The sequence below is a fragment of the Ambystoma mexicanum genome, chromosome 7p (genome assembly GCF_040938575.1).
Source record: "Ambystoma mexicanum isolate Mex_15411 chromosome 7p, UKY_AmexF1_1, whole genome shotgun sequence".
NCBI lineage: Eukaryota > Metazoa > Chordata > Amphibia > Caudata > Ambystomatidae > Ambystoma > Ambystoma mexicanum.
The window spans coordinates 321,684,432-321,708,296 of record NC_090939.1 but is presented as its reverse complement, the minus strand read 5'-3'; the positions used below and the strand labels follow the sequence as shown (position 1 = coordinate 321,708,296).

General features: G+C 45.7%; 1 protein-coding gene across 4 annotated transcripts in view; it reads right to left on the bottom strand.

The window, feature by feature from the left end:
• The window catches only part of APP (amyloid beta precursor protein), a 682,213-nt gene that overhangs the window by 347,745 nt on the left and 310,603 nt on the right, over positions 1-23,865 (bottom strand). For all 4 annotated transcript variants that reach the window (XM_069636377.1, XM_069636379.1, XM_069636378.1 and 1 more), the window contains exons 4-5: positions 18,202-18,314; positions 9,915-10,108 (exon numbers count right to left, since the gene is read on the bottom strand). In XM_069636377.1, the coding sequence (XP_069492478.1) occupies positions 9,915-10,108; positions 18,202-18,314 (307 nt within the window). The remainder of the gene's footprint in view (positions 1-9,914; positions 10,109-18,201; positions 18,315-23,865) is intronic.

Below are 23,865 nucleotides of genomic sequence, written 5' to 3'. Positions count from 1 at the left end.
ATGTCCAATAGCACATTGAGGCCTCCAGCTCCTGACACAACAAGAAGAGTGGTGACAGTCACTTGTTTCTTCTGGAGATTAAATGTGTCTTGGCACATTAGACTACAGGAGCTTTAGCTGCATAGAAATTTAGAGTACCTCATATCAAGGTGTATTAGTTTACTCTTGACCACCACAAACGAGGTCCTGGATGCCTGCACAAGTATGACATATGTGCAATGTGTCCTCGTTAAAATAGAGGCTCCACTTTTACCTTGCATCCTGCCATCCAAAGGATCGTGTCCCTATCTTTGAAATTGTTCTGGAAATGATGGGGGCGAGGGGGAGATCAGCAGAACACTGGGCACATGCTTGGGTCTAAGAGGTCTGTGTGCATTTCAATTTAGACATTACAGAAACCATGGTTGCATCAAACAAGTCTCAAGAGTTTCTCAATGAAAGTCTCCATGGAACCCACACCCCTGGATTCGCTCATTCCAGTAATGCCGATAGCGTTCCTCCAGGAACATCCTTCCAAATCCATTTTGCAGTAATAGCCATCAGGAGAGCTTGCTTTACATTAATATCTGCAACCATTGCGGTGGAAGAATACTCCAGGGATATCTGCTCTTCTACAGAGTCCAGCCCGTTACTAGGATTGTCTAGGCGTGCATGCAAGTCATCCGCTTTGCAGGCAAGCATGTCCATTGTGGCATCTGAGGAAATGCCTGCCTTGAGCTGCAAAAACATTGCCTTGGCATTCACATCAGCATTTGTAAATATTAAGTTATCTTGCGTTTGCAAAGCGCCTCCTGCAATAGTTTATGGCATCAAAGCCCTTTTGCCAAACAGAAAGGCAAAGCAGTATGATCGAGCATTCAGTAGCGGTATGAAGGAGCAAAGTGGGAGAGATAGTTGGGATGGGGGTGAGGGATAGATAAGATGCTCAGGAAGGCATGAGAAGGAAAAGGTAGAGGCGCTATACGTACAATTGGATCGAATGTATTGTGGGACACATAGCCCGTCTATGGCTCAGCCGTTGTCAGACTTTTGAGCCTTCCACTGTCATGATGAACCAAGGCATGTAGAAACCATGCCCAAGAAAGCAGAGTACAAAGCCTGTCTCAGAAGAGAGTGCAACGCACACAGCTATAGAGAGCAGTTTGCTGTGTTTAAGACATTCAACAGGATGATCAAGGAGTAAAATATCATCAACAAATGCTAGCTAGTCCGGGGTCCTCATGCAGGCCACATCCCTTCACAAGCGCACCAGAATCGAGCGTAAAGAGACGTAGGCATTGTGAGGCCAAAACAAAGCTTTGCGACTTAAGCCCTCTGTTGAGGTGTGTTCAACCTGCACATACAAAGTTCGAATTCCAGCAGGGCCAACTTGGCCTTTTCATCCATTCGAGATTGATCTACTGAGCATCGGCAAATAGTGACATCTGAATAAGAGCACTACTTTATGGCAAAACGTGAGGTAGCAGGTGGGCCGGACAGATAGTTCAGGGGCAAGGCAATGCAGAGAAACACAGGTTCAATTCTCAGACTCGCGCTTGACTGGTCTCTGGTATTGAGCGCGTTATAACAGGTTTTTTTTTTACTAATTAGCCAACAGTGCACCGCACTCTGCCATTTCATATGTGCCAATTTCTTTTGTTTCATTCCATAGACTGCTTGAAACAAAGCAGGCTATGTAATGAAACAAAAGGAATCCAGTGCCTACGAAACAGCACTGAGCTATTCCATAGGTGCTGGATTTTATCATTCAAAAGACTGCTTGACAGTCTATTAAATGAAACAAACCATATCCAACACCTACAGAATAGCACAGAACATTGTGACACTGACTAGTCACCAGCAGTGCCTGTGTTGAAATCCACGCACGGGAAGGAAAAGGGGAAAGGGGAAAACGTGGCTGTCAGGGGTAATGTGAGCCCTGGCAGAACGCCGGCTGCATTGTGGTTTTGGGAGACTGCTGGGGCTCCGCCCCATCTAACCCTGGCCCACTTAAATCCCTGCTCTTGCCTGTTAATGAGACATTGATGCTGCCTGTTGGAGAGAGCTCTGCTGCTTCCGAGGTAGGTGTGTGCGTGCTCTACAAAATATAGTATTGTAAAGCTAGTGGGTGGTTAGACTTTCTTCTAGGGGGTTTCATTCTCGCTAATGTTGGCATACAGTTTTTAAAAAATACATCACAGAGGCTGCGTTCGTGTGGAGCGGCCATTATCAAGATGAGCACTGCAGCCACTTCAAAACGGGTGGCACTTGACAGCAATTGTAGTCGGATGCCTTTACAGGGGGTCACCTTGAAATCGACATTACACAACATTTAGAGATTTGGTTTGACTCAAGGAAGAGCAGATCTTGCTGCGTGTTCAGCCAAGCAGACAAAAGCTGCGCTGGCACAAGGTGAGCGCGGGGCACGCGCCTCTTGTCTGAGTGCGTTGCTACGCGGAGGACTGAATAAGCAGCAACCTGCAGAAACGAACAGCCAACGTCAGGATTCCTGGAATGATGTGGCACATCTCTGACCATTTCCGTAGAAAAGTGAAGAGGGCAAGGCAGGGTACATTTCTCAAATTGGGCACGACACATCTGACTCTGTGCTGTGGATAGATTTCCGCTTGAAGGAGATGTAAAACTGCATTTAGCATTTCATAACGCCGGTAGAGGTTTGGAAGCAGAGGCTGCGTTACTTGCAGGCGGCCCGTGGCATTTGATTTTGAGCATCCGCACGTGAAAGTCGCGTATGACGGAGCATAGTTGGATTGTCGAGGCCTGCCGTCATCTTGAGCCGAGTTTTAAAATGGCGTCTCTAATCATGGCGATAAAAGTTCTGTTTGATGCGAGAAATGCGGTGGATCACTGGAGCGGCCCACTTAAGGTGAAGGGTAAAGTCATATGGTTGTCTTTCGGTCTGTGAACTTTGCCGTCCAATCGTATCCTATTAAAGGTCGTACTTGATGTCCTCTGAGCTTGCAAGGGTGGTGGAGGTGCGGGGGGAGGACCTTCGGCAAGGGGAAAACCTCCCCTGCTTGAAAGATGTTGCAATCCAGATGTCCAGCGGGAATGGCATGAATCATACTTTTGGGAACTTAAAATAATCTCTCAGATGTAGAAAAGTGGGAGGATGGAGCATCTGTTGTGCCCTTCGTGGAAACACAGTAATCGGATGATGCAAATTGAGGCAACAGCATTAAATCGGTCTTGCATTGGTTTAGTGTCGACGTGCTCGACGTTGAGGGGACAGGATGGAAGATTCTCCCACCACGCCTTCAGATCGCGAATACCACCAATGAAGCTGTGACACGAACAAAGGTATGGCAATGGTGCCCCTTCCTCACACTTCCACCTCACACTTCCATGCATCTTTGAGACTGCGCTGTTCCAGTAGAGCACCTCAAACAGACTACTCTTCCGTTTCTGAATCTAGGCAAAAGGATTCCATATGTGCCCAAGTTAAGGAAGTCCCAAAACTTGAGGCGTTGCAAATGTGAACAGTATCTGGAGAACCAAGAGATCTTCCAGGCAGAGACGTGGTGCATTGAAAACATTCATTTGCACGCTTTCAGAATCTTCCGATCAGCTCATCAGACATAGGAAAAATAAACCCCTTGCAATAACAGGACAGCTTAAGAACTTAAGAATTCACCTCCGGAATGCCTTGCTTGTGGTTCCTTTACTGAGAGGCATACACTTCAGAAGTTACAACCCTATGTAGAGAAGCACACTAGATATGGCATCCTGTTCACACCAGCCTTCACGCGTTTAAGATCCAAAACTGGAGGCACAAGCCCCTAACTCGTGGATAACTGCCACCAACAATATCACTAAGATTGCGAAGTTCAATTATCAAATATTCAACTGTTTAAACGTGGACAGACAACGGTCATTCAAGAGGGACACGCCTAAAACATACCGCCTTCGGTAGGTTTGCATAAGCCATGACTGACGCTACCTCATCCCTCACCGCCTCTCGGAGCAGCCAAGAAGTGCGTCTTTCTCTTGCCCGATTGCTGATACTTTGCAGCGCCCATTTAAATCTTTAGGAATGGAATGCGTGGGGGGGGATCTGAAGTGTATGGCTCTTTGTGAAGGAACCACAGATCAGAAACAGACATGAACAGATAAGGCATTCCAGAGGGGAATTCTTAAGCTGTCCTGTTAATTCAAAAGCTTCATGCTTCCTAAGCTTTTTATTAAGCCATCTGAAGGTTAGGATTACGAAAGGTTTTTAAAAAAAGGACTTCCTTGTCCCAACTAAGGTTTCATCCAGTTGTCTTTATGCAATACAATTGTTGGCTTGTAATCCAGGCAGTCCACAAAGAATGCAACAAATGGAGCTGCTACAGGCCTCTGAGGCTCTTCTAGATCCTAATAGGGTGGTAACCCTTGGGGACAGGCGTGTGTGCTGATCTTGTAGCAGTCCATGGGTTGCCTTTGGGACCCAATGCTTTCTTACATTTAATTTGCAAGATAGGTTGTCTACCTTCAGTAAATCATTTATTGGTGGTTGTTGAAAGTAGGTTCAACAATAGGAGAGTTTAAAAGAATACAGGTCAAGATCCTGGCAGCAATATACCACTCAAACAGATGGCACCTGGGCCCCCAGACATGTGGCCCAGCACGTCCCTGATAGACCAGCCTCTTTCTCAAGTGAGCTAAACCGCAATGGCTTTGGACTACCGGCAGGCTATGGGTATTACTGAAGCAGACAAAGTCCTTGAATGTAGGTTTTGTTTTTAAATGGTTCAGGTTAAAATGAAGCTATGGCCCATATTAGCTAGGGCAGACTACTGTACGCTAACCTTCCTACCAAAACTAAAACCAATAACGAGCCATTACCAGTTTCCATCCGTCATCAGTTTGAGGAACTGCAAGCACTTTTAGAAAAACAAGAATAGATGAATGTCTGGTGAATCCGTGCAGGATGCTAATGTGGAATCTGGTTGCTCCAAACCTGCTCTGAATCGAACCATCCAAGTCTCTGTTAGAAGCATGCCGCGCGCCCCACACATGCCCGCCACATTCCCTTCCACCTCCCTGTCATCCGCCCCCTTCTCCAGCTCCAACTTAACTGTTAAGGTGTCACTTCTCACCAGCCCCTGGGCAGAAATAGTAATAATCAAGGCATGCTGCATGGAGCCCTGCCTTAGATTTCCATGGTGGCCACATTTGAGGGAGTATTTGGATGAAACAGGTTGCGTTCTCAGCTTTGCCTGTTATTCCAAACAAATACATTGCTCTCAGCACCCCAGTTAGAAACCCAGGGTCCTAATAGCAATAATAGCCCCTCCTGCAGGCTTCAACTGCTAACGGCACTGGCCACCCCCCCCCCCCCGCATGATGGCCAGGTGAGAAATTTGACTGCGGAGTGAGTATTATTGGCTTAATTTAAATGTTTACATTAATTTTAGTTTAATATATTGTTCAGGTTAGGCTCCCTCACAGCTAGGACTCAGTTATGCACCCTTTTTACATCAAAGGGAATTACTTTATTTTTGTCGGCTAATCAAGGAGTCAAAACAGGGCAATACTATGGACGAGTATTCATGTCCTAACGCTAGTGTGCACAATACAATACTTCTTTAACTCAACCCTCATTTCTATGAAAAGCCAGAATTATGCATCTTATGACGCAAAACTATTCCGGCCGAACTATTCTGTTCTTAAGTTTGAGTAACAGACTTGTTCTGGCTTAGATACATATCACATAGTAGTAGCCTTTGGACAAAACCAACGACCTTGTAACCTCAATCTGTGGTGGCATTTCCAGGCATGGTACCATATTTCCTAGCAGGTGAAGTTGTACGTGTGCTTTGATATTTTGTATTCAAGGAAGGAAAGACGGACACGTCAGTCAAACATTCCCATTTTTGTGTACTTTTTACACCGAGATTGAATTGATTTATTTACATCGCGCTCGTACACGCGTTTCAGAGCGCGAATAAGAGAGGACACCTATTGCCTGGCCACTAGGATTAGCAGCAGAGATTCCGAGGAAGGTTTTTCAATTTAGTAGTGTGCAGATCTAGATTGTTACTAATCATCCAGTACATAACTTCCAGTAAGCAGTTGAGGATTAGTGGCAACCTGTGCATCCTCTGCACATAGCTGAAAGTTGGAGGAAAATGATTCAATCCTCTCATGTTGTCATTCACAAGACAATGCGATAGGTTGGAATGTGGGGGTATACCAAATTTAAAGGTGAAAATGGACAATCTACAATCGCCTAATCGGACTAGAACTGAGGACCCTTGCAGAAAGGATATCCATCGAGTACTTTAGTCTCTGGGGAAGTTGGTCATGATCCACAGTGTTGTTGGGTGCATACAGGTCAGAAGTACAGAACGGACAGTGGATTTAGTCCAGAGGATTTAGGATCTTTGTGCTTCGGAAAGGTTTTGAATTAATCATAACCACAGGCAGTACTCTGACGAATTCTCCAAACATTAATTTGTTAACCTGCTGTGGCATCACAGAAGGAAAAAGCCATAAGCCACAGGCAAACCGCAGTTGGTCTGATATCTAAGAGCGGGGTTTCAATCTTAGCTGCTAGGAGCTTGCACCCCACTAGTACCAAGTGCCAGATCATATAGCTTCTGCACAAGACCACAAGCATCCCAGATACGGGTTGGCCTATTGAGGAAGCTTGTGACTGAGGGAATAGCAAGAAGGGGGGGGGGGGGTGCAGCCCCACTTTCATAATTTGTGCAACACTGAAGCGTGATGGCTGGAAGAGGTTATCTTAATCATTGACATTGGTGTGAGCAATGTACTTCTTGAGTTAAACAGTTGTTTCTGATAATTAGTGAGGTCAGTTGCAGCCATATCAGGTTTTGGCGGGTTCCTTAAGCGAGGTGGCAATTTTCACGCATTTCAAAGGAGACATTGCAAATTGCTTCTAGAGGGAAGACAAGAATAATTCTTTGAAAAGGAAAGAATCGCTCTGCTCATCCCTACAGACGGTATCCTGCTGTTACATTTCAGTGCAGTATAGAGTGTGGGTTTGGGTATTAGGTGGGGGGGTCCAGAAAGGGGTTTGGGGTGGGGGGGGGGGACGTTTACCTCCCGCTTTTATTGGCCATGAAATGTGCACAAATAAAATTTGATTAAACCGATTTTGCTTTAATGGTTTTGATGTAATCAGATCCCTACAGATAATGGGTGGATCATTCACTAAAAATAGGCAAGTACTCTAAAGAGGCAAAAATGCATCTTTTGATGTGCATGAATAACAAGATACACAGAAATATGCATTAGGAATCATTTCCCTTCTGCATTAAAACACATTTTGGGACTTACTAATTTACTGCCTAAAAATAATTTTACTCCCAACTTTAAAAAAAGTAGGGAGTAAAAAAAAAAAAAAAACTCCCATTTCAAAATATTATCCGGAGCACTGGTTCTGCTGATGCGGCCCACTTCTTACGAGGTCATTGATAGCGGAGGAAGATTATGATCTTCAAACTACTAAATGAGGCACCGTGTTCCTGATGCATTCACCAGTTTGGTGAAAATGGTGCTGTGGATCGTGCAAAAACAAATTTAAAAAAAGACCTCTGAAGGAATTCTTTATAACTCTGAACACATCACAGAACCTGTTACAAATGAATTCACTTGAGTGGCCTGTACATAAAAAGGTACAAGGTGAAATCGTACACATTCCACGACAATTTAGGATAACGTTAAAAGAGTTTCAGGGCCAATTCACATTCCAGGGCTTTCCTTATCTAATCAGCGGCAGGTATTCCGAGCGTATCGCATGCCTGCGCAGAACAATGCTCCCAACTAGCCTCTCGAGTTTCCGCTTTTCAATTCGTTCCACCATATTCACATGCCAGTGTAAAAGCAGTCCAACAAAGGAAAGCTTTGCTGCATATTAAGGGACCGCCTTACCATCAATGACCACAAGACATTGGCGATGGGAACGAGCATGGGAACTCGAAGCACCCACCAGAGAGCATTGGATCCCCAAAAGGCATATAGTCTCAGGGATATTTTCGGCAAGAAAATACAGGTGTTATTTGGGGGTTAACTGGTAGCCTCTGCCAAAGCCATGTGCATTGAAAAAGTGATACTGCTACAGTCTCTCTGCTTCAATGAACTTCCTGGCATGCAGGGCCTTTAGCATGTGCTTGGCCTTAAAAGCAACTACACATCTCTGTAGTCTGTGCAAATTAATGTTTTCATTTATTATTTTTAAAAATTGTACGTCACGCCACCAAGAGTCGCCTCACAGCGCAAATGGAACATGGTACAGGGACAGTAGAGGTAGGCCTAACATCCTACAACCTGGGTAGCGGGCAGATACCCAGTCTCTAGATGCTGTAAGCAGAATAGGACAGCAACGTTTGGAGGTCCGGTCTTGCTGTAGGCGAAGATGGATGGACACCTGGACACATCGGGAGGAATAACGCTAGGTGTTTCGTACCCTCCCCTCGACCACAACAGAGGAACACTTCTGGCAGATGAGATCTAAACCTTTACAGTATTCTAGCAACAGCTGGTCGACAAGATTAAGATCCAACTTCAACACAATGGTGGCAGCAAAGGGGTATCAACAGTAACAAAAGGTGGGAACTGACAAGTGCATTCACATTTAGACATGAGATTCCAATATGAGCCCTGATCCTGACAGGCTATCGGACAGACTTGATACATTAGAGCAAACCCTGAAGGAGACGCGCCATAGGGCCGCTGGGTGGAAACCCACCACCTCAATACTCTGCATAACAGACTTGGGAATGATAAATGTTAAAAGGTATTTGTACCGCGCACCGTCACAAGATTTATTTACATGAAGGCATATATTACATAAAAGTTAGATTGTCATTCAGGAGCGACAACGCATTAAACCTTCAAAATGGAATCGAAAAAAACTGCTAAACACAGTCATCATAACGTGAGGCAGGGGCTCATCTAAGAATATCTGTTGGGCGCATGGGAGTGTTTTAAGAAGGGAGCTAGTACACATGGGTGCAAGTCTATTATGACTACAACCTGCTCGAGGGTCTCTGGCTCGACCGCTTCGGCTCAGCCCCTATTATAGCCTCTAAGAAGTTGCATATTGGTAGGCATATCACCGCGAGCCCCACAGAAACAATCACACCACCTCTACTTCTGTCCCAAATACCCTCCCGGTTATCTTTCCTTCAGGGGAGATTGTGCCCTAAAAGCCTCTTTCCTACCTATGCTCCCACCCCCCCGCCCCAATTGCTCCACCTGAACTCTGCTACCCACTACCCATGTGCTGCAACACCCACTTGCCTGCCCCATTCCTCCTAGACTTTGCCCCTGCCCTGCCAACTCTACCCCATTCCCACATTACAAGCATACCCCATCCACACATTGCATGCATACAAGGATTTGGGGTATCACTACATATTATCCCCACCAAAAATATCACTGTATATATGGTCATCTGGAACGGCCATAGGTGATATTTTTGGGCGGGGGGGATAATTTTGGGGGGTTTTGGGAGCGGGCATTGTAGGGATTGTCACCCACTCCTTTAAAAATAATGCGGGGGTGTCCCCCGTAGGTTCCATGCCATAATATCGCCGCAAAAATATGGCAATATTTTTGTATGGCGATATTTTTGCGGGGATATTAACACATGGAACCGCATTTGGGGGACAAACAGCTAGAATCGAGCAAAAGAACAGGTACTATAGACATCAGTAGAAACCCCAGCTTTCCAGCTGTAGAACCAGGTCACATGGGTTTCAATAGCAGCTTCCCTTTGCACTTGACCAAAATTGTGGGATCCTGAGCCAATAGTTCTCCCCATACCAAGGTCTTCAACTGCTAAAATTAGGAGCACTTCTAAACATAGTAGTACAGTTACACATTGAAACAAACTGAACTCAACTGTTCTGTTAAGCAAATCAACTCTTTCAACAACAAAAAATATCGAGGCCAAAACTTACTTTCCATCTGCATAATCTGCGTCTGCACCGCCCCACCAGACATCGGAATCATCTTCCTCTGCATCTGCTGAATCCACATTGTCGCCTTCATCAGCCATCGGGCAGCAGACAAACTCCACACCACGGAACTGATCGATTCCACAGGGCAGGAGCAGACCGTAGTCATGCAAGTTTGTGCTCTTTTCACTACAGGACTGGAAAAAAGACAGACATGAGTCAGCCATTTGACGTGAAAATCCTGATGCCGACATTTTTAAAAAGACTGATGCAAGTATTTGAATCCTGAAAATGGAATAAACATTAAATGCAATTCACTTTTCTTTATCAATCTAAGAAATAAATACAAGGATAGGTCAACACCACTAAGGACTACAGAGCAATTCTCCAAATGATGTGCCTAATGCTTTTGAAATAGTTAATGGGAACCTGCATCTCCAAATGTAAACCCCAGCTTCACATTTCATTATAAGAAATAATGAAAAATACAATATTTATTCACAGACAATTGTCAAGATCCTTCTTTCAATCATGAAGACTATTTGTTTCAGGACACGTAAAATGTGGCCTTTTCACATGAACTGACCAGAGTCATCTTCGAGGTAGTAAATCCATAAATAAGAAATCTTTTTATTTATTAAAAAGGTATAACTATCATAAGTTTTTAACCTTTACAACAGCAAGAATCTAAGCAAGCTACCCATAAGAGCACTTGAAATAGTATGCCCTTGCTTATATCCAGAACAGCACTGCGAGACTTGTCCTTGGTCTCAAGCCCAGAGATTGCATTTCTCCAGCTCTGAAATCTCTTCATTGGCTTCCTGTGGCTGCAAGGATCACGTTCAAGACCCTCTGCATTGTCCACAAGGCTTTCTGGGGTGTGGGACCGCACTAGTGACGTTCTTTGCCCCCGCATGCAGATCTACCACCAATCATCCATCCTCCAAAGACAACTCCCAACATTGTAGTTCTCTGAATCGTCATTGCTGTGCAGAACAGAACCAGATGTTTCAAAGTTATTTTCTCGTTCTTTTGTTTGCAAAGTCTACAGGTGTTGTTTCTTTGCCCCTCAGCAACAGGGTGACTTCGACAGTTGGAGAATTTGACCAGTCTGGCTTTTTCTTGCGTTAGAATCCAATCCCATCTCCATAGTTTGATTGTTACAGCCACAGGATTGGTCAGGAACTGTTTTTCCAATGTTTCTAGTTCTTACATCACAACATGAACTTCTCCAGACTTGCAGATCCTTGCCGTTCTCACCCATAATTGCTACTAAGATCCCAAAACCTCTAACTGGTCTTTCCAAAGTATAGTTCTTAAAGACAGGCTTTTACAGATGAGCTGGGCATGCATCGAAATCCGGCCAAGCTCTTCCCATATTGTTGCAGCAGGAACACAGTTAAAGATTTTAAATATTTTTTTCCAATAGCCAGCTTCTAATAAGTACCAGATCTTCACTGGGATTGCCCCAAAGGCTTCTGCCCCAAAAGTTAAGGTTGGAACTATCTTCATTTTGTAGAATGTTAGCACTGGGATAATTGAGAATTTGCCATACTTTTTCCCAATAAGCCTCCCCATTCGTTAGGGACTTCATCTTGGCCTGCACATAGTTACATACAGCACCTCTCTCGGTGCTGTATTTATACAACTGCCCAGGCACGTGAATCACGCAATTTCCTGGAGCTTCTCCTCGTCAGTGTACCATGTGTTCTTATCCGTTTTCCTCCCTTTTGCACATTGCAGCGTTAAGATCCTTGATTTGTTCACATTGATTTTTAGGTCGTTCTCTTGGACATTGATATTTAAGGCATTCAATTGGCGTTGCAAACCCACCGAGTTTGGTCAATTAAGACCAAATCATCTGCGTACAGAAATAATACACCATTTTAGACATTCAATAGGGTTTAATGTGTTTTTAGCAGCGTTTTATTCCTGCTGATTTTTTACCTTCCATTAAATACAGATTCTCAGCTGCAAAATGCCTGAGGGGGACCCAGCGCAGCTCCCCTTTAACTCTCAATGTTCCACTACCTCTATAAACTCAATCACTCCCTTTCTCAAACAGTTTCTTCACTTTTATACTTCGTGACTATTATTGAAATTAACATTCCGCTCTGAAAAACGAGCACTCAATATTCTGCAATGAAATCACTGGATATCATTCGAGAGAGATGAGATACATGAGGTTTAAATTGATGCACTTATTCAGAAGTTCGCATTTGTATTCACTTGTTAGAAAGATTTTGGACAAGAAAAAAGGACGCGGCTAAAGCTCTCGAGAATGCTTTATGGGCATGTGCAACCATCATATACCTCACGGCAATATAAATGCGCTACAGCATAAGCAGGTTGGTACAGACCTGAATGAGGAATGTGGGCATAGGGCATGAGAAGGTGCCAACGCGATTAAGGAAACCCAAGGTAACTGGTCTCTCTCTGACACGTAGGGTTCGGATTCACAAAGACTTGGGCACTATTACAAAGTATAAGGAAACTTGGGGCATGCCAAAAGAACACGGTTAGTTCTGGATCTAGGCAAGACATTTCGGGGGGCAAGGCTGGAATGCTATTCCAGAAAGTTCTGCACTTAGTGCATAAGCAATAGGGAGGGTGGGTAATGCCTTACAAAAGGGGCCCTTCCTGAGCAGAAATGTTTCTAGTGAGACTTATGATGTACATCAAATCATGTACATGGGAAATACCGACTGCAGTTGAGATAAAAAAAAAGACCATGTGTGGACTCAGGAAATACACTGCCCGACATCCTAATTCTGAAATCAATAGTTAATTGGTTTGCCCCTGTAGTGAGCAATCAAGAACAAACGTGCAATGTTGTGCTTGAAAAATGAAAATAGAAAACAGACTTTCGCCCCTTTCTATTTTCGGGATGTGAGGCAGCAGACTAGGACAACAGATACCTCATGGGGGAGGCGACTAAATGCAGGAAAGTGAAGAGGGCGCGGAGGGGCTGGCGTGTTCCAGATGGATTTGGTGCATCCTTACGCAGGCCATTGGGGAATGGGAGCAGTTACCGGGGATTCCCAGTCCGATTCAAAGCCATCTGATGGACCGGACCCTCTCTCCAGGTGCTAATGAAAAGAGTAGATGTAAAAAACTAAGCTGTGTGAGGGGCAGTGCAGGTTTCCAAAGCAGAATAAGTCTGTAGTTTGCAAAATAAGGAGAGGGAGAGAATACCACGTAGGAGAAACTGGCTTTTGCTCCCAGGTGTGACAGTAAAAAGAACTATCAAACTTAGACAGCATGACAAATTGTTCTCTGAAATCAGACAAACAAGAGTTAAAAAAAATATTTGTAGGTTTGGATTTAGTGACGCACACTTTAATCCAACTGATATTGCTTATCCTTATAGAGACAAAGGAGGGACACCAGGACTCAGCGGGAGGTGATTGTTCTTGCCACAGGGGTGGATGCTGTACGTGAACAGTGTTCACTGTGGAGGCAACTGTAGCCTTTAGGCCGAGAGCCGAGGCCACAAGATCTAGGACCTGTTGCACAATGACAGCTCAAAAAGGGCTTCGGAGCCATGTGTTTATTTTTCTTTTAAACTCAAGGTGCCCCTAGCAAAGGGAATGTGGAGGGTCATATACCTTATACAAGGAAATCCCTGCAGTACAGGTGGGCTGGGGAAGGCTGTGGTACCGTGCTCCTGTACAGGTTGGTAAATATTCCGACATTTACTGGAGTAAGTATAGAAAGCTAGCAGAGAGCTACAGTCCAGCCTGTTATGGGCAAAGCAATGCCACCAGCCAAATAAAAAGGACGTGCAGAACAGACCAAGGTAGCGGGCTGACCAATTCTACCCAGAATGACCCTAAAGGTTTTGCCCGTCACTCCCAGACAGCAGTGTGAGCAGCTCCTCACTCCTTTGGGGAATAAGAAATCAGCAGAGACATCACCAGCTTCAGGAAGCCAGGAACAGAGCCAAAATCTGGACAAGGACCTATCCAACTTCAACCAAATGCCACACAACCGATGTGTACAGACGAACTATCCCCCCCCCCCCCGCAATAGAGTTGGCTGAACACTTTACACAATGGATGTTTGGGGTCAATTATGTTATAATAGGGATTGACTTTGGGCCTTAACACTAGGCACCACTGGTAACGCATCAGACTGGTTCTCCTACTTCCTTGCACTGGTTTGCTTAGAAATCTGCCCTCAGGTTAGCAACAACCTATACGCCATGCTACGGCCCCTCCTTTGCTCTGACTGAAAAGATGACTCTGGTTCTGTGAGTTTCTGTGGTCGCCACCCGTGAGGCACAGTGGGTTGAATTTGAATATTTTAACATAGCTAGCAGCAGCTAAAAGGAAAATTAGCTCTTTTTGAACAAATCATCCCAGACACACGTGTTCTGCCATTAATTAGAGCAGTCGAATACATCATGGCTGCGGAGGATTTAGGAGATCATGGTATTTTTAAGCATCAGCATCTGAGAATACACTTATGGGATATAAAAGAGAGAAGTTAAAAACATGCCTCTCACCCCCTTGTTGCAAGTACATTGAGCTAGTAGAATACTCATTAGACCAGATACAAATGTGAACAGCCGATTCCAGGACTGTTTGTACTAAACGTGATTTAAGCTGCTGCGAACTACCCCCCCCCCCCCATCTCTTTAACCAGGAGTAAAAGCAGAAGAAGCAGGATCCGGTATCCACTATATCTAGATGGCATATGCGGCAATGTAGGGCTGCAACACAAACTGTACTTCTTGTTCTAAGTACTTGCCCCATCCAGAGCCGGGGCGGGCCGGGCAACCCCGCGGGGCACCATTAGCCCCCAGGGCAGCAACTCGGGGGAGCCTTTGAAGGGTTACCCAGAGCTGGCATGATTGGAGAAGTGTCATTTTGAAATTAAATGCGCTCGCGGGTGCGTTTAACAATAAGAGTGCATTTTAAGGTCAAGCAGCGCAGTTTGGTTTCTGCGTTTGGGTTGGAACCCCGACTGTCTGGCTCGTAGCAGATGGTGGCATTCTAGGAATTGTTGGACTTGAGAATAAGCAATACGATTGAGGATTTTGAGAAGGAAGGGCATGGAGGAAATGGGTAGTTGGTGGTTAGCACAGGATTAATGGATGTGTTTTAAAGCAAGGGAGAGATCCACGCAGATTTGAGACTATTGGGTATACTGCTAGTGCGGGCGGATTTAACAATAGGGTGCTGGCACCTTAAGATAATTACCACCCTGCTTTGGCGCGGGAGTGGGGCGATAATCATCTTAATAGGGTGCTGCAGCACCGTATTGTTTTAAAATGACATTTCTCCCACCACAAAAAGACATTTGGTGCCTCCACACCCTCCCTGCCCCAGTTGACCTGGGGCACGGCGGGAGGGCGCCTAATTGTTATTTTTCTGCCATTGGGCGTTGCTGCCACCAAGGCCAGCACTGGCCCCACACCGTAGCAAAGAAAATATGGCCAAGGTGTATTTTTCGATAAAATGTTAAAATCATTAAATTGGGTATTGAGTGGCTATATATAGCTCCAAACAATCCAATGTGCCACACAATGGAAAGATTTCCGAAATTGGAGAAGCACAAATATTTCTACTGTTGTGAAGTGTTTTGTGTGCATTTGGAATTCACTCACATATACATGGCTGGTATGTTTTTTGTAACCATGTTTACAAATGAAAGATCTAGCACAATTGTATTTCTCCAAAGTATGCTGCACAGTAGTGAACTAAACATCACAATATGAACGCTGCGACAGTCAACCATTTGGGTGTGCTTTCAAAGTATATATGCGCTATAAAGTAAACTAGTCACGATAGGGACAACTAACTCCTGGTGCCTAGACTCCCTCTCCCAGCATCCCTGGTCTGGGGATTACTGGTCCATGAGGGGATTGGACCAGAGCCATTTTCCAGGAGAAAAATTAATTGCAACCAATTTGAATCCAAGGGCGTGCAGAACACCTACGCGCACATGCAACCACATCCATGCAGCCATCGCCCCTGGTCTTGCTCCACCAGTCTGTTTCCATCCGCAAAGGCCATATCCAACTGATGTCTAGTTTTAGGTGGGAAGGGAGGTGGGCATATGGAGGATATGGGACTATCAGCCTGCAATCTGCGGCTCCACAGATGTTTTGGCCTTCATCACCATTAACTAAGCTGGTTTTGGCAGATGGGATGTATAGTCTTACACACGCAGAGAGCCAGGGCGGTTGATGTAGATGTCAGAAGATTGGCACAGAAAAGGCACATTAATGCAGTACGTTTTGGCACAGAGCATTATGGCAAGAGGGTTTGGGGGAATCCGATGAGCAGACCTTTTCAGAAACGATTATCAGGATTCCATCTGGGGGTCATTTAGCTCCTACTTGTAGCCTAGAAGAGTGGGGTTAGCTTGAAACCTACAGCAACCAGGAGATACTTTTGGCTTACCAGGCCAACAATGCTGAACAAACACACCTATGTGAATTTGACCGAGTTTGGGACAAACTATACATAAATATTCAGACACATCTATACAACATTTATAGCATAAGGGGACAAAAGAAAGGGCACAATGATGTCTTTGTATCTTATGTGGAAGTTAGATTTGTGGAACACTATGTACTAGTTCCTCGTTCCCCAGTGGTAGTTCTTTGTCAATGTTTATTTCTGAATACCCAGGAGCTACGTTTAGCTCCTGCTAATCCAATCATATCGATCCCCATTGACTGCATCATTTTATTTAATGTAAATCCAAAAATGCTTGAGCTAGCTCACCCTCACCAGACGGCAGTCTGTCCAAGCCAGCATGTTTTACAGTACCACCGATTCGTGCTGCAGAGTTCCCAGAATTACCAGTAGTCCAAGACTCCACTGATTCTTTCATGGCATGCCTGCCCACCCACCCAGCTGAGCTGCGAAGGAGATGGAGGCAGAGCCAATAGGTCCAGAGGCTGACGCGCTGCATGCGCCAGCTTTAGGGTCAGCCCCAGGGTAACTGCGGGAGCCGCTAAAAGGGGGAGTCTCCAGAATAGTAGACAAAACCATGACTGGGGCGGGAATCGTATACACCATTCGAGTGACTGAATCACGAGGGGCCAAAGGCAGAGAGACCACAGTGGAGGAGAAGACTGGGTTGCATCTCCCTAATTGCCTACGAAGCCAGGGAGGCCGGCGCCCAAGAAGGACCCAGCATAACATCAGCGTCATCTTCCCTAAAACTGACTTCTCCGACTCATGCCAAGAACTACTCATGCACTCTTTACGCCCTCGCTGAAAAGAAAGTAATTCTGTAGTGAAATCCACTGGAATTGCGCAAGTTTAAAATCCTGTCTGACTCGGTTACTCCTTGACAACGACCCTCTGCCACTCTGTCTTACTCAATGTACGTTTCCTCTTATTGGAGCAGGTCCTTCACAGACAAGGGAATAATCCAGACAGCTTCGCGTTCAGGAGACGTTCCATCACTGTGGAGATGCGCAGGTAGCAGCGAAATGCTGGTCAATGGCAATGAAGCAGGAAGCATGGGGCTTCAATCGTGCGGCTGTGGGCAGATTTTTGGAGGGAAGCAGAACCAAATTAAAGACGTGTATGTGATGGTCTAATAACCAGGCAATGTCACATCTCTAATGGGCTTCCTGGTCATAAGGTATGGCTGTCAGAGATGTTGGGCTTCGATCCTGTGGGTTGGGTTGCTTGCTGCTTCCAACCAATGACCCAGAAACACTGGAGCAAAATGGCTAGAGTTCTGCATCCCGCAAAGGACCCCAACCCTCCCGTATCTGACAAAAGGGCCACAGCCCTTATTGGACAATGATGAAAGAGCCCACACTTGAACACCCGGGCTTGACTAATCCAGGGACCTCGCTTTGCAGCCTAGGGAAAATGGGGGGGATATTTCTTGGAGAACCCACACCCCCCAAATAGTCGTTTAAGCTTGGGTATCTCCAGGGGTAGGGTTCACACACCTGTGCTAGACTATGACCAATTTGTCCGGGAGCCAGCAACTTTGTGCACCCTTGCATTTCACTCAGGTGGTAATTGATTTCTCCATCACCCTCAATTTCTTTTCTGGTCAAACCACATTGCTCCATAACTCTCCTAAACGTTCAGTTGATGTCAGGGTTGATCCCATTCAAGGATTCAAAGCCAAGTTGATTCTGCCCACAAGCAAAAGTGAACAACTCTTCCCCTGTTTTACTAATACAATAATGGTTTTGTTTATACACCATGGGTAATCAGTTATTGAAATCATTTTGGTGTACTTGTGTAAAATAGTGATTTACATGCTAGCCTGCCTCCTTTTGTGAAAAGATAAAAGGACACCATACCTCCTTGGCGACAGTATGCCAGTGCAGATGAGTTTCACACATGTCAATTTTTTCCTGGTGCAAAAACTTGCACTTATCTGGAACGAGCAAGGCATCGCTCACAAACTCTCCCACTGAAAGAAAAGCAACATTGCAACTGTAAATAAACATTTTCAAGACTCGGCAAATCAAAAGAAGTCATTTAACAAAGGGTGCAAATGGAGCTATGCCATTGGTCTGTAGAGTGCTCATGCGGTGCTTTACTCTAATGAATATTAACAATGCATCATATATTCACCAAAATGCTTCAACAATTTCAAGTAGATCAGTTCAAAAAACAGTTAAGATATGTTTCAACATTATTTTACTGCAAGGTAAGCAGCACACACTAGCTTCTAGGCACTTGGTGGTGCGTCTTTCTCGGTGCATTCTTCAGCACTTCGTGTTTCACTTACAGGTCAGTGGCACTAGTGTAATTACCACCCGCTCATGCCCCGCCTTCCTGCGATAGGTCGGAAGCATGACATTTCTTGTGTGCATGAACTTTTAAGCAGTGCTGGTCATTGGGTCGGCTGTCGCCGGATCCGAGATCCGGCACCAGATGTGAAGCCGGATCTCGGGATCTAGCCAGAGCCACCCCAAACACCAAACCGATGCTCTGCACCTGGGTGACTTGCGGGGGGGGGAGGAGGGGGGGGGGAAACCTGATTAAGAAAAAAAAAAAAACATGCTGATGCCTTCACTAGTTTAAGTTGCTTTGCTGCCGGGCCTGCGAAGGTGGGGACTGGGCCGCTCGGAGCAGATCTAATCTGCCCTGTGCGAGTACCCTGCAGACAGAGGAGATTACTCTTTGTGCACAGTGCTTGCACAGGGCAGAGAGGGCCGTCCTTGGCGATGGGCGAGGGTCTGATTGGCCCAAAGGCTTCTGCGCGCATGGCCCAGCTGTAATCGTCCCTGGGGTATGGGAGTGGGTGCCGGTTTCTGCCCACGCCAGGGCCTGAACGGCTTGCTCGAGCCAAACACAATGGTATAAACCTAGTGTTCAGAAAAAAAGACGGTTATGTAGCCTAAAAGCTTCTGCACTGCGCCCCCCGAGTTCATCGCCACAGTGCCTTAGGGCTCCCATGCTTGTCCGTATTGTCTTGTACTTAATTTGCCCTCTCCACAGCTCAAGAGCGTGCTCTGTGGCGTGAAGGTCAAAAGGGAGAAGAAAGGTCAAGCGGTATTGGTGCAAAGAAACTGAAGCGCAATTGCCACCTTTGTGACAACGTCTTCTGTGAGTAATTTAAGGGATTATATAAACATCTGCTAGTGCTAACCTATATATGAAAACAATTTCACATTTGCCAACACAGTTGGACATTTCCTTTGATCGGAGGTCACATGCCAGCTCTGCCCCCTCTAAACCCTGCCTCCTCGGACACCACCCGCCCCCATTACTCCGCCCCACCCTCGGGCCTTGTGGGATCCCCACCAGGTTTTTTCCATTTCCACCACTGCTTTTAAGGGGCGTTAAAAGTGCTTGGAGTGAACACCCGATATAAATTACAAAGTATTAAAGGTGCATATGACATCTGGGAATACTTAAGCTCTCTTGATTCGGGAACTGAGTAAGCAAACCGAGGGGCAACATTCACAGCGATGGTTTCTTTCAAACACCGATTTAGTGGTCTGAATAGCAGGGAATCAAGCTAAAGGGCAGCCACTGGTGGATCACGGTGTCACAAGGGTGGCGAGAGGCAGAGGGATTAATCCACTATTTCTAACAGTGTGGCCTTCATAAATAATTTGACGAAAATATTGTAAAAGACAACAGATCGAATAGCTTGCTTCAAACGCATGCGGGAGGGATGCGACCAAGCAGTTAGGCTGGACTCCCCTTTTGGGCTGGCACTAAGCCTGAATTTGATATGGCCCTTACCCTTCCGCAATAGCACAGCCAGCCGAAAAACAAGCATGGTCACTCATTGGGTGGGGTTCCAGAGGTTTTGGACTACCAATCCCATGATGCTTCACCAGTGCTAACCAGGGATAATGGAGGTGGCTATCCAAAACATGGCAGGCCCTATAAAATGGAAAACCATGCGCGTAGCCCTAAGCAATTGATTCATGACCTTCCAGACCTACATTTTCAGTTTTGTTAAACTCCTGTGGGATATACATATAAATTATAGATGGCACAGAGTCTAAAAGAGGGGGCGGGGGGCTATGTTACTATTCCAAAGGCTGGGCTCTTCCTCGCGGAAGTTATTGGTATTTATAGTCTGCCGCCATCAATTAATTTTTAATGAAGAAAAAATAAATCATACTGTTCTGTGCATAACCACCAGATAAGGAAAATGCAAAGGAACAATATTTATATTTTGGTATTTCACCAAGAAGGTGTTAAGTAAACATAGAAAATACACAACATGCCGTCTGCAATTGCAACATTTTGAGCTTTAAAATGCGTCTACTTCAGTAAACACTCTTCCTGCTGGTTCCCAACGAATTAAAATATAAGCGCAAACGGCGGCTCGGCTTCTGGACTGGATATCCAAAGCCAAGAGCCTCCGGAACAGAACATGTGACCAAAGAAACGGCGACTCTGCATACTATAATCTAATAAAACACTGGACGACACCAAACCAACCAATGCCTCCTAAAAAGAGCCCCCATGTGCCTAGCAACGTAATAACGCACCTTTCAAATACCTCCCCCAACCCCCCAACGGCGAATTGATGATTTACAAAGGATACAGGTGCGCAGTTTAGTCGCATTGTTCGATTATTGCTGCGTTACATGCAGCACTCAAAATCTGCTCTGGCCAGTGATGGACTCTGGAGAGCGAGAAACAGTGGGGTGGGTGTATGCAGAGAATTCAGGGGCGCGAGGGCCTTAGGCCTGGCTAGATAGAGACTTGCAGCTTGAAATTGTTGTTCCTGGTTAAACAAATCACTACTTCCAGCACAACCTCTACTGCATTTTCTTTTTTCTACAAATGTGGATCACTGAACGCATCGATCCTTGGTCTATATTCAGCTCATGCTGCTCAACTGCCCGCTGCCCCCTTCTAGTACATGGCATTGGCATCCAGTGCAGGCTTTGCACTGGCGCTTGGAGGACCAGGCTTTTAATGGGAAAAACCCAAGTACATATCCCCAAGTGCAAAGCAGGAATTGCCAGACATGGGGCCACCCAGCGTGTAGATTGCTCACCTTGATGTACCCTATGGAGAGCCACAGGTCTAAATGAAGGGGGCCTTGGGGAAAAAGGACACTTCTACCCTTGAACCCTTGCTGGGCTGTTGGAAGCACAGGTCACGGCCGGGGCCTTCAGTTCTGAAACAGCCCATACAACAATTGGCTAGCAGGCTCGGTGGGGGCTGGGGAATGGGTGAGGACGGGTAGGTAAGTGGTTTTGGCTACACACAGACTTGCAAGGCCTACCATCCAACCTTGTTTTCAGGAGGTTCCTGGAGATCGCCTTGGGGGCAGGACTGCTTTGTGAAGATGAGCACTCCACTGGAAGGAGGTCTATATAGGACAGTCTCTGGTGATGGGGTGGAAAAATGGAATAGGATCTGAAATAAAAGTTATTAGGAGGTACAAGTTAGGGAGTAATAGTTCAGTCTGGTCGCCATGATGCAGACTGCCACACAGAAGTACTATCAGAGCTAAGCGGAAATAAAGGAGGCACGAAGGGAGAGCGAAAAGAAGGGGTAGCACTAGAGGTTCGATTACTTCATGAATTAGTGTAGGTTTTTAGCGACAGATTGGTCAGCAGTTGTGCCTAGGATTTAACCATTTCAGGAATGCCTCCCGTTTCAACAAAGTCCTCTTTGAAAAGTGAGCCCTTTTTCACACTGTAAACCCCAAAGGCGGGGGGGGGGCGGGAATCTGCAATGACTAGGTGGACCCTTTAGCTGGTGCTGTGCACCATCGATCTAGAGAACCCACACTAATCCTCATTCTTGGCTACTTGCTCAACGACGGGTCTCCCGGCCTATGCCTTTTTGTTTAAATGTTGTGTTGTCTAATCTTTTCATGGACAATGCAAGTTAAATCAGACTATGTAAACTACAAATAATATACGTGTATATCGGTTTGCACGGACCATCATGCTTGTCCAGTTGGACTTTTTCAGAGAGCTTACCAGCAAGATAATAAAAGGCAGCAGCAATGGCACATCCCGCGTGTTGCGCCGTCTTACTAGCGAAGCACAACAAAGGTGCAGCAGTAGGTGAACGACATCTAAACCAGCGGAGGACTTGACACGGTACAAGGCAGAGCCCCGCTCCAGCCAACAAGATCGTGCCGGAGCGGTGCTCAGTCTAGACCTGTGGCCCAAACCGCCCTTGTCCCACGTACCAGTTTACCGGATTAAGTTGCCTGCAAAACCGAGCCCGATGGCACAGGTTAAAAGCTCTGAGCTCGATAAAGGACACTGCTCTTCGACAAAGCACCACCAAAATGCAATGATTGGCGGTTTGCTTCTCATCCTTATGATTGGCCAGAAGCAGAATAGCAGCTTTGACTTCCAACCATAAGGACCAACAGAAGCAGCCAATCCAGTGTTTGAAGTCCAGTGAGTATCTACCTACCCGTTACGTGACTTGACATACGAGCATCATCCTCTTAAGCCTCAAAGTAAGCACGCCATCTTGGAGTGCTCTGGCCTGCCGTGTTGATTCTGGTAATAACATGAATAAGCTTTATTGCTTTTGTTTTAATAGGCCGTGCTCACAGCGAGCATTTTCCATTTTTAAAAGGAAAATACTCCTTGCAATCACGGTACGTTAAATTCATTATTTACAAACTTTTTAAAATCCATTTAACGGCCAGTGCTCGCAAGGAGTAAAGGAAAATATTCCTTGCAAGCACCGTCTGTTAAATGGATTTACAAAACCTTTGTAAATCCAGAACACTCATATAATATTAGTACATTGTATAGGTGTGAATTAGAATGTTCACTTTTGCAACTTGTAATCCAGGGCAGCAGAGACTGACGATGTTAAAAAATAATTAAAAAACGCATCTAGGGAATTTTGTAAAATTGAATATTCCGACCCTAAAAACACTGCACAAAGAATTTGCCCTGCCTTCTGCGTTTTGTGTTACTATAACCTGCTGTCGGTGACAAATATCACGCCATATGTAGTAGTATTTACCTTTTTACTGACCACACTCCTTTGGAGAGAGCCCCCCCCTAAAAATGGTGTCCATTTCCAGCACAGATCTAAACCAAGAATAAGTAACGAAACTGTAACGGAGATTGAAACACAAAACGCGCTACCAGAAAGAGGCAAAAACAGCTTCTGCGTGAAGGCAGAAAGAGGGAATTTCCCCTTCAGGAACTTGCTGACGTGCCGTGTACATGCCAGTGACGACGAATGGAGCAGAGCAAAATGAGGAGGCACCCCGATAACCCGGGCAGTGTCCTCCTCCTCCTGGAAGAAGGGGAGGTGCCAGCCAAAAGCGCCGCGGAATAAGGGGAAAGCCTGCGAAAGAAGAAAGCATGGCAAAACATGGGGAAAGCCTGCGAAGGGCAAACAAAAGAAAGGAGGGGCTACCCCTTTATAACAGGGGGCTCCGCTCTGCAGACAGCATCCAGCCGCAGCAGAAGGACGCATGCTCACCTACATGGAAAGGAGGATTTTGTTTGTTTATTGGAGGAGGATCGTCGGCAGCTCTGCCACAGAAGGAC